The sequence below is a fragment of the Thalassophryne amazonica genome, chromosome 11 (assembly GCF_902500255.1).
Source record: "Thalassophryne amazonica chromosome 11, fThaAma1.1, whole genome shotgun sequence".
Classification (NCBI taxonomy): Eukaryota; Metazoa; Chordata; class Actinopteri; order Batrachoidiformes; family Batrachoididae; genus Thalassophryne; species Thalassophryne amazonica.
This window is the reverse complement of record NC_047113.1, coordinates 36,022,795-36,034,973: the sequence shown is the minus strand read 5'-3', so window position 1 is coordinate 36,034,973 and position 12,179 is coordinate 36,022,795. Positions and strand designations below refer to the sequence as shown.

At 40.9% G+C, this 12,179-nt stretch overlaps 1 protein-coding gene across 2 annotated transcripts in view; it reads right to left on the bottom strand.

Annotated features, from left to right (window-relative positions):
* LOC117519913 (A disintegrin and metalloproteinase with thrombospondin motifs 2-like) overlaps window positions 1-12,179 on the bottom strand; it is a 549,951-nt gene that overhangs the window by 113,424 nt on the left and 424,348 nt on the right. For both annotated transcript variants that reach the window (XM_034181185.1, XM_034181186.1), the window contains exon 4: window positions 4,456-4,661. In XM_034181185.1, the coding sequence (XP_034037076.1) occupies window positions 4,456-4,661 (206 nt within the window). The remainder of the gene's footprint in view (window positions 1-4,455; window positions 4,662-12,179) is intronic.

Sequence of the window (12,179 nt, the reverse complement as noted above, 5' to 3'; positions counted from 1 at the left end):
TGGATTATCTCAGCAAAGGAGAAGTTCTCACTATCACAGATTTAGACTGGTTTGTGAACAACATTTGAGGGAAATGGTGATATTGTGTATGTGGATAAAGTTTTAGATCTTTGAGTTCATCTCATACAAAATGGGAGCAAAACCAAAAGCGTTGCGTTTATATTTTTGTTGAGTGTATATATATATATCTTCAGCAGCTTACAAGTCACCGTGATACAACTTAACTTTGTGTTATGTCTTCAAAATCGGTCTTTTGAGCGTTCTCCTTCTGTGGGGCTGCATAACTCTGCTCTGCTTTTTGTGGCTTCAATGGAGTTATTTCTTCCATGGCTTTAAACACTCATCCACTTTCACGCAGTCACCCAAATTTTAACTTTGTCCAATACTGACTGAAAAATCACTCTTTTGTGTCTTGGCGTTCTGCCTAAATGCTCCTTTTAAGCGTGATGAGTCACTGCCTCAGTGCGCAGTGCGCACACACAGCGGAGCTCATGTGATCCATTAACAAGATATTGAACCTCTGGGGTCAATGCCGTCGTATACGACGGCTAAGACCAAGCTTTACTAAATTATAAATAACTTTTTAATGATATGAGATAGAAACTTACTCTTCTTTTGCTGACAAGTTGACTCAGCGGACTTTAGAACCAGCCATCGGCCATCTTTGTACTCCTCATAGAAGCTGTGTGATGACGTGCACAATGTGAGTGTCCAATCGGAATTAATTCACTGTCACATGGTTTTCCAAAATCCAATCGTAGGGCAGATTTACCTCACATGAAAAGCCAAAGATCGTTTTCAGGATTGATGTGTTACTAGTTGGCCTGTTTGAATAGCCCCCTGGGTGCTCCAATGAGTACATACTATTAGTACATACTCAGTGCGCCTTGCGCCATTACGCACAGCGATCAATGAAAGCAGGAGCACATGGAGAGCCTCTGATGACAATCTCACGTGCTCAAACAAAGACTGTGTAACTATCAGGACTGCTCCACTAGTTTGCATGTGAATGTTACTGGATAACTCTGTTGCTTTCTCTGCGTAAAGCACTGTTTACCATATCAATGGACAATAAAACACATAGACCATTTTGTATATATTGTTCAAAATGTGCATTTGTGTTTATTGTTTGAACCTTTTTATTGTTCAGTCTTTCACACAAGAACTCAAATTACTTTTATAAAGTGTCAAAACAGTTGTTTATTATAGTTTGCTGTGTGTTTTGAATAAATGTGTGTGGAAAATTATTTTTCGCTTTATTTTTTCTTTGCCTATTTTTGATTGTAAACCTTTATTACACTTATAAAACACAACAAAAACATATATATTCTGAAAGCACAGGTTGTCCTGAAAAAAAAAAGAGATAAAACTTGATTGTTGGATGCAGGGAGAGCTGTTAACAGCAATAATAAAACATTTATGCCAGGTGAGTGAACTGTCCAAAAAATGCCTTGGTTAAATCAACCATAGACATACCTTAACAGCTAGGAATTGTTTTATCAAGCTATAAAAACATTAAAAATAGTTACATTAAGCTGTTCAAGATACATTCCACATGGAGCAGGGAAAGAGATGGAAAAAAAGCGTCCAGATGAAACAGTCCTCTGTGATTCCAGAAGTGATTAGAGGTGTTTTCAGCATCCAAGGTTTGGCAGAAAATGATTAATCTGCTACAAAATAATTATTTTATATACAGCATCCGGTGCACAGAGGAGGAGGTAGAATTCTGTGCGCAAGAGCGCAGCCGCTCCAAAAACAGCCTCTCAGGTCCTGCATAGCTGCCAGGTGCACGGATAATGGGCTTTGAGCAGACTCGTAAGCACCACGCTCATGCCTCTAAGTCATCGCAGTAACTCGTACACAAACTGCCCCACGCAGTTGTTGCAAAATTTTGAACTTGTTTAAATTAGCGCCACCCTCAGAGAGGAGCCTTGTTAACTGAAGATAATGTCTCTAAGAGCCACACAGAGCCACCATTCTCCCACGATAGTTGAAGAAACCCTCTCATAGCAAAGAAAACCCGCTGCGTGGCTCATAATTCATCCTTCATTATTCGGTGGGACCCAGGCTTAACTGATCAGTAAGAGCATATACAAGATGACCTTCGCCCCTAAATTCTTTTTTTTTTTGGAGGGCAGGTAGCTCAGTGGAATAAGGAACTGGGCAGTTCTGTTTTGGTTTCAAGTACACCATGTTTCATGAAGACTGCAGTGCTAATTATGCCACAAATGCCCAGTATGTTTTCCATTGGCTGGAAGACTAATTTAACATCAAAGTCAGGACTAGTTCTTGTTTTTCCTTATAAAACATTCTGCCTCATAGATGAAGCTTTAACAAATGTTTAAATTTATGACTTTCTATTGATGTTCTTTGAAACCTTTGCAAGTATTAACACGTCAGTAAATGAACAGTAATTGCATAATGCTTCAGTTATAACATGTCCCCTGATTATAAGACAATTTGTGTACAGGAGGTCATGAAGGACTTGGACTGCCAATCTGGAGACCTGGATTCAATTTCCAGTCATGCTACCCATCTGTGTGCTTGGACAAAACACTTACTTTGCATTGTCCCAGTCCACCCAGCTGTAAATGGGTAACGGCCTTAGCTGCAGAAGTAACCTGCAATGGACTGATGTCCTGTCTTAGCTCTCATCCACTTTACACACTGCCTGCATTGTAATATGGTGTTACGTTTCACACACATCCTTGGGTGTGGCGAACCAGAGAGAACTGCTTTAGATCAGAGGCCTCTACCTCCCAAATGACACAGACCAAAAGGTCTGTGATTTGTCACTTTTACGTTTTAACTCCTTCCTCTCCCATCATATTTTAAAGGTTTTTGCAGTGTGCTCGCTGATTAATTTTCATGGAGCAAATATTTTTGGCAGAAAAGTCTGCAAATACGACCAACTTTATAATATGGAGTATAAAAACTACAAAGATGCTCAAATGACCTGCAATTCATGGAGGGAAATTACACATACTGTAACACTGGTTTTGAGGCTGGTGATTGTATAAAGAAGTGGCGCTCGTTGAGGGACAAACTGATCCAGAAAAACCCGCTATTCTTGTGGAAAATTGCAATAAGTTGGCCACCAACATGATGGAGAACTTTAAAAGGGTAACGCGCACACTGACATCATTGCATGGCCACAGAATTACGGAGCTGTTGAAGCATAAATCAGGCTTTAGGATTTTAACCACACATTCATGCATGTAGGCATGCATGCATCACAGCGGGATGGTTCACACCTGCCCGACCATGTGTCCCTGTTGATGTCGGCTCCATGTGTTTGTTCATACAAGATGTTTAGCCGTGATTCGCCCTGATTTGTACTTATTCGTACTATGTGTGAAGGGGCCCTTAATTATGTCACAAATGCCCAAGAGAAATCCTCTGTAAACTGGAGAATCACTTACATTTGCAAAAGTAGTATAACGTCATGCTCAGAACTATACTGATTTCATTATAAAACATTCTGCCATAGATGAAGTTTCAACTACTTTTAACTTTAGGAGTTTAGAGGCATGCTCTGAGAAACTTTTCTAAATATCAGTCAAATAATAGTTTCATGCTTTTTTGTTGTAATGCTGTCACAAGCTCCACTTCCTAAACATAAAAGTAGGCAGCTCATGCAGCTGTGAAGCAGCAAACCCATTTCTTGGTTTTTAGAGGCATTAATGATGTATGCTGTAGAATCATTCCACCCTGATGAGAAAACAGTTAAAAAAAACCATTAAAAGCACAACGTGACCATGTCAATGATGAGTGTATGTAAATGTCTGACCACAACTGTATTCAGTTATACACCAATCAATCAATCAATCAATCAATCATTTTTTTTTTATATAGCGCCAAATCACAACAAACAGTTGCCCCAAGGCGCTTTATATTGTAAGGCAAGGCCATACAATAATTATGTAAAACCCCAACGGTCAAAACGACCCCCTGTGAGCAAGCACTTGGCTACAGTGGGAAGGAAAAACTCCCTTTTAACAGGAAGAAACCTCCAGCAGAACCAGGCTCAGGGAGGGGCAGTCTTCTGCTGGGACTGGTTGGGGGTGAGGGAGAGAACCGGGAAAAAGACATGCTGTGGAGGGGGGCAGAGATCGATCACTAATGATTAAATGCAGAGTGGTGCATACAGAGCAAAAAGAGAAAGAAACAGTGCATCATGGGAACCCCCCAGCAGTCTACGTCTATAGCAGCATAACTAAGGGATGGTTCAGGGTCACCTGATCCAGCCCTAACTATAAGCTTAACATTTGTCCTTAACATTTGCAAATACATTTGTACATTGTGGATGTATAGTTACGTGATGTGATACTTGAGGATTTATCACTTCAGTCCTTCAAACAACACATGCCATCTAATTAGGTGCTTTTCATTCAATCATGCTGATTCTACTCTGCTACATCTATCAATGTTACTGTGTGTGACAAAAGCACTTACGATGTTCATGAGTGTGAGCAGGTACTTCTGGACGTGTTCCTTCTCATGAAACTGGACAACTGAGTCATCAACACCCAGCAGCACCTCGATGTTGTACGCCCTGTCCAGGCTCTGTCTGCGTGTGCGCCTTGCTCGTGTATGGTTGATACTCTGCTCTATGCCGCGGTATAAAGTCTCCAGCTCCATTAGACCACCAAGGTCTGACCCTAGGAGTGAAAAAACACACACAAAAAATAAGCATATGCAACGAGACATACATGCTACATACTATATTGCTCAGCGTGTATTCTGAAAAATGCAGTATGTGAATCGTTGATAAATTAATAAGACAATACCCTCAAGTATACATACACACACACGCATATATATATATATATATACTCAACAAAAATATAAACGCAACACTTTTGGTTTTGCTCCCATTTTGTATGAGATGAACTCAAAGATCTAAAACTTTTTCCACATACACAATATCACCATTTCCCTCAAATATTGTTCACAAACCAGTCTAAATCTGTGATAGTGAGCACTTCTCCGTTGCTGAGATAATCCATCCCACCTCACAGATGTGCCATATCAAGATGCTGATTAGACACCATGATTAGTGCACAGGTGTGCCTTAGACTGCCCACAATAAAAGGCCACTCTGAAAGGTGCAGTTTTATCACACAGCACAATGCCACAGATGTCACAAGATTTGAGGGAGCGTGCAATTGGCATGCTGACAGCAGGAATGTCAACCAGAGCTGTTGCTCGTGTATTGAATGTTCATGTCTCTACCATAAGCCGTCTCCAAAGGCGTTTCAGAGAATTTGGCAGTACATCCAACCAGCCTCACAACCGCAGACCACGTGTAACCACACCAGCCCAGGACCTCCACATCCAGCATGTTCACCTCCAAGATCGTCTGAGACCGGCCACTCGGACAGCTGCTGAAACAATTGGTTTGCATAACCAAAGAATTTATGCACAAACTGTCAGAAACCCTCTCAGGGAAGCTCATCTGCATGCTCGTCATCCTCATCGGGGTCTCGACCTGACTTGAGTGGGCAAATGCTCACATTCGCTGGTGTCTGGCACGTTGGAGAGGTGTTCTCTTCAACTCTATGCGAAGGAGATGTGTTGCACTGCATGAGGCAAATGGTGGACACACCAGATACTGACTGGTTCCTCCCCCCCAATAAAACAAAACTGCACCTTTCAGAGTGGCCTTTTATTGTGGACAGTTTAAGGCACACCTGTGCACTAATCATGGTGTCTAATCAGCATCTTGGTATGGCACACCTGTGAGGTGGGATGGATTATCTCAGTAAAGGAGAAGTGCTCACTATCACAGATTTAGACTGGTTTGTGAACAATATTTGAGGGAAATGGTGATATTGTGTATGTGGAATAAGTTTTAGATTTTTGAGTTCATCTCATACAAAATGGGAGCAAAACCAAAAGTGTTGCGTTTATATTTTTGTTGAGTGTATATATGGCATCCTTCGGTCTCAGAAGACCATGAAAATGCACCTAGTAATGAATGAATGAATGAATGAAAACTGTTTATTTCGAACATTTGATACAACAACAATTACAAGATAGATCAGTAAAGACAACAACAAAAAAGTTCCTACTGTGTACCCAACATGTCCGAAAAGGGGTAGGGTGAAGCATCAGCTTATTTATCCCTACCCCTTCTTCCCCACAACCAGTAATACCCTTTGCCACATATACACATAGATTCCTACACACCTAAACCGATATCAATATATCGGTTTATATATATATATATATATATATACATATATATACACAAACATAAATATACACCTACACATACCTACTTACATACAAAATACTATATATTTACAAGCCGAAGCAAAAAACAAAAACACCCTAACCCTCATTACCCTTCCTCCTCCCTATACCCAGAAAAAAACATATTTTTGTACCGCTGTTTGAACTGGTTCATGCTTGGACATTGCTTGAGCCCCACTCCCAATCTGTTCCACATCCTCACCCCACAGACAGAAATACAGAAACCTTTTAATGTTGTTCGTGCCCACTGATGCTTTAAATTAAATTTCCCCCTCAGACTGTAATCCCCTGATCTGTTAAAAAACATATTTTTAATATTTGCTGGAAGTAAATTTTTTATTGCTTTATACACAATTTGTACTGTTTGAAAATGAACCAAGTCTGTGAATTTTAAGAATTTGGATTGTAAAAATAGTGGATTTGTATGATCTCTATAGCCAGTATTATGAATAATTCTTATAGCTCTTTTCTGCATTACTGATAGTGATTGTGTTGTACCTTTATAAGTATTACCCCATACCTCTGCACAGTACTGTAATATGGTAAAACCAGTGAGCAGTAAAGAATGCGGAGTGAGTTGTGGTCCAGAATATGTTTCGCTTTGTTTAGAACTGAAATGCTTCTTGACAGTTTACTTTGTATATGTTTTATATGAGTCTTCCAGTTGATCTTATCATCTATTATCACCCCCAGAAACTTATTTTCATGTACCCTTTCAATATCTACCCCCTCGACTTGTAACTGAACCTGTATGTCTGTAATACAATAGCCAAATAACATGTATTTTGTTTTACTTAGGTTTAATGATAATTTGTTTCTGTCAAACCATATTTTCAATTTTCCCATTTCTATACTGATCCTCCTCAGTAACTCCTGCAAATCCCCCCCTGAACAAAAAATGCTTGTGTCATCTGCAAATAATACTAATTTTAATATTTTGGAAACATTGACAATATCATTTATATAAATTAGAAACAGTTTTGGACCCAATACTGACCCCTGTGGGACGCCACAAGCATTGTCCAAGCATGATGATGTATATTCCCCCAACTTCACAAACTGTTTTCTGTTACTTAAGTAGCTTCTCACCCAGTGCAACACCAACCCCCTAATCCCATACTGTTCAAGTTTATTGATTAATATGTCATGATTAATTGTATCAAAAGCCTTTTTAAGGTCTATAAATATTCCAACTGAATGTAATTTGTGGTCTATGGCATTTGTAATCTCCTCAACTGATTCTATTAATGCAAGTGATGTTGAACTATGTGCTCTGAATCCATATTGACTATCAGTAAGTAATTTATGTTTATTTATGAATTTGTCTAATCTATTATTGAATAACTTTTCTAATAATTTGGAAAATTGTGGAAGCAAAGAAACAGGTCTATAATTTGTGAAGTGGTGTCTATCCCCAGTCTTATACAGCGGCACAACCTTAGCTATTTTCATTTGATTGGGAAATTTACCGGTTTGAAATGATAAGTTACAGATGTATGTTAATGGTTCTACAATCCATTCAATGACCTGTTTTACCACCACCATATCAATTTCATTTAAATCGGTAGATGTTTTATATTTACAATTATTCACAATGTCTATAATTTCATTTCCATCCACTGCTGTGAGGAACACTGAACAGGGATTTCTTTCTATAAGATTATTATCCCAATCCTCAGATTGGGAATCAGGAATTTTTTCTGCCAAGCTTGGTCCAATATTTACAAAAAAATTATTAAAACCGTTGACTACCTCATCCTTATTTTCCTTCTTGACATTATTATCAATGAAATACTGAGGGTAACTCTGTTTTTTATTACCATTTTTGATAATGCTATTTAATATATCCCATATTCCTTTAATATTGTTTTTGTTATTATATAATATGTTACTATAATATTCCTTCCTACATACCCGTATAATATTAGTTAATCTATTTTTGTATTTCTTATATCTATTTTCTGCCTCTTTAGTCTTTAGTTTTATGAATTCTCTATACAGTGTATTTTTCTTATTACATGCATTTCGTAACCCTTTCGTCATCCATGGTCGAGCTTGGATTTTTTGTTTTCTGTAGTCTTGTTTAATTGGACAATTTTTATCATATAATGATGTAAATATTTGTAAAAAGTTTCATATGCACTATCAACATCACTTTCACTGTATACCTTTTCCCAGTTTTGCTCCTGTAAATCCTTCTTTAGTGTGTTCATGTTTTCCTCTGTCCGCACTCGCCTGTATTTTATTTTCTCCTCTGGCTGATTCCGCCAATGGTTTCTATTATAAACGATGAAAACTGGTAGATGATCACTAATGTCATTGATTAATAATCCACTCACAGTGTTATTCTCAATATCATTGCTGAATATATTATCAATTAAGGTGGCACTATGGGATGTAATTCTGCTTGGCCTGGTGATTTTTGGATATAAACTCATACTGTACATTATACTGATAAATTCATCTGTTATTTTATGCTTATTTGGATTGAGCAGATCAATATTTAAGTCACCACAAATGAACACAGTTTTTTGATTAGTTTTTGAGAACATTTTTCCCATACAGTCAGTGAATGTTTCAATACTAGATCCTGGTGCTCTATATATACAGCTGACTAATACATTTTTGCTTTTTTCTTCACATATTTCAATAGTTATACATTGTAATAAGTTATCAATCACAGTTGTCATATTGTCTACTATTTTATAATCCATGTTCTTATCCACATACACAGCCACTCCTCCTCCACTCTTATTTTTTCTGTTTACACAATTAAATTCATATCCATCCAGTTCAAAATCCATTCCTTTATCTTCATTGATCCATGTTTCTGACATAGCAATTATGTTAAATATTTTTTTAAACTGACTTAAATATTCTTTAATGTTGTTAAAGTTTGCATATAGACTTCTGCTGTTGAAATGGATTATTGATAATTTGTTATCCGTTCTAATGATCCGATTAAACTGTTCATCTGTATAATAGCAACAACTGTCATTGATATTTGAGAAGAAATTATTGTCCGGGTCTATATCGTGCTCCAAGTCCAGTACATTGTGGTCTGTGTATTTAAATGTTCTCAGTTCTACTTTTCCATGATCAGCAATCTTTTGAGTTATATCCTTCTTGTCTCCAGATGTAGATGAATAGGTAGTAGATGAATAGGTTCCTCTGGTCTGTGTCATGGTGTTGTGATGTGTTTGTGTCCTCATACCTTATTGGTCATATTTGTCCAGATCCTCGCTTTAAGAAACACTATTGTTCATATTTGTCCAGCTCCTCGATGTTCCTTATTGCCATGACTTTTGCTTGTTCTGGTGATCCGTTCAGTTTGATGAATATTTTACAGTTTGAAGTCCATGTGTGCTGGATTTTTCCCTGTTTCTTCAAGAAGCGTGCTTTCCTGGCGATGTCGGCATTCCATTTGGTGAGATGTTCATTGATGAATACGTTTGTCCCTTTCAGTTTTCTTCCTTGTTTTAACAGTGCTGTTTTGTGTTTTCTGTTGATGAATCTCATGATGACGGTTCGTTTATCACCGTCATTTCTCCGGGGCAGAGGGTGGCACGCTTCAATGTTATTTAAATCCATTTCTATACCTTTAGATAGGAGGAAATCAGCAACCTGTTTTTCCACAGAGCTGACCTCCTGTTCACTGGGCTCCCCTCCGCTCTCATCTGTTACCGCCCGTGCGTAGGACCGTGGTTTGATATGAAGACCTGTGATGATGACGTTGTTAATTCTGGTGTACTGCTCCAATTCAGCCACTCTATTTTCCAGCTGCACCAGATGCCGGTCTTTCTCGGCATTCTGGAGCCGTAATGCCTTCACCTCCTCCACCAGATCCATGATTGATTTCTGTTGCTGCTTCACAACAGAAATCTCCTGATAGAAAGTCCAGAGATTTTTTAATATCGTCACCTTCCTCTGCTGTCAGAACCTTCTTAGGCCCCATGGTTGGCTTATGAGCAGCTTGTCGATCGCCGATGTTAACAGCCTGCGTTGTTTGTCACCGGGATGGATCTGCACTGCGCTGGTGCCGCGCGGCCTCGGTGTTTCCGCGCTGATGGATCCGCGGTGGCTGCACGAGGCCTCGGGGAAGCGGCACTCGTGACGCGTGGCTCTAATGACGCAGCGCGCGGCCTCAGTGAATTCACCACGTTGGGCGGGCCTCGGACGTTGTTGCTGTCCAGTCGCGGGGCTAAGTTGCCGGTTGAGGTGGTATTCCCACTGTCCGGGTTGGCAAACACCGGCGTGGCAGATGGCAACCACAAACACCACCTCTGAAAACTCAGGTACAAACTTTTTGCAGCTCGCTCTGACGACACGCAGCTCTGACTGACTGTGACTGACGCAGCTCTGAGGGTCCGTAAGGGTCAGTAAGGGTCCGTATGGTGTCAATTGGAGCTGAAGCAGCTCCTGGTATGGCTGTAGAGAGCAATACGGGAGTGGCAGTCTCTGCCATAGTGGCTGCATTTGAAGGTTGTTGGATCACTGGGGCATGTAGGCTGGCGGAGCTTGCAACAAGCAAGCTTTTCGTTGGCTGCCTGCTGGAGTTTAGCTTCGCCAGTCTGGAGACCCTGGTGCAGCTCCTTCTTCCACTTGCCTCTATGTGTGGCAGCCTGCTCCCAGTTGTTGGGGTCCAACTCGAGCGCCTTCATGTCTCATCTGCATGCGTTCTTGAAATGCAGATGGGGGCGTCCCTGCGCACGGCTGCCAGAGACAAGCTTGCCGTAGAGCAGATCTTTTGGGATCCTCCCATCAGGCATACGGGAAACATGTCTGAGCCAGCGGAGATGGTGCTGCTGAAGCAGTGTGTAAAGACTGGAGAGTCCAGCGTGGGCGAGCACCTCATTGTTGGTCACCTTGTCTGACCACTTGATGTCCAGCGCATGTAGAAGGTGTTGAGTCTCTGCTCTTGCCTGGAGTATAGGGTCCAAGAGTCACTACAAGGTGCTGAGGACACAGGCCCTGTAGATGGCAGCCTTGGTGTACACTGTCAGCTTGCGGTTTTCCCATGCACGCTTTGATAGTCTGGCAAAGGTGACTGATGCTTGCTTGATCCGTCTGCCAATCTCAGGGTCCATGGAGAGGTTGTCAGTCACAGTGGAACCAAGGTGGGTGAACTCCTGAATCACCTGCAACTCATAGTCACTGATGCTGATTTGTGGGGCAACATCAACGCCTTGAGCCATCACATAGGTCTTTTTCAGTCTGACTGTCAGACCAAATCCTGAACTGGCACTTGAGAAGCTGTCCAACAGGTGCTGCAACTGTGTGTGTGCGAGTGTGCTACTAGGGCAGCGTTGTCAGCGAAAAGCATATCTCTGAAGAGAACCTCACGGACTTTGGTCTTTGCTTTCAGTCGGGACAGGCTGAACAGCTTGCCATCTGACCTGGTGTGGAGATAGATTCCCTCATTCGACAAACCAAAGGCCTGCTTCAGCATCATTGCCGAATAATGTTGGAGCGAGGACACACCCGTTTCACGCCGCTGTTGATATGAAAGGCCTCCGATGACGAGTCGTCAAACTGGACAATGCCTTTCATGCCGTGTGGAAAGACTAAGGAGCTTGGGGGGGCATCCAATCTTAGCAAGAACCTTGAATAATGCATCGTGGCTCACAATGTCAAACGCCTTAGTTAGATCAACAAAGGTGATGTAAAGGGGCTGCCTCTGATCTCGGCACTTCTCCTGCAGCTGTCTCAGTGAGAAGATCATGTCAATCGTGGAATGTTGGGATCTGAAGCCACACTGTGACTCTGGGCACACTCTGTCAGCCAGCTGCTGTAGGCGGTTCAAGAGGACCCTGGCAACAATGCTGAGGAGGGAGATACCTTGGTAATTGTTGCAATCACTCCTATCCCCCTTGTTCTTGTAAAGAGTGATGATGTTGCAGTCTCTCATGTCCTGAGGTACC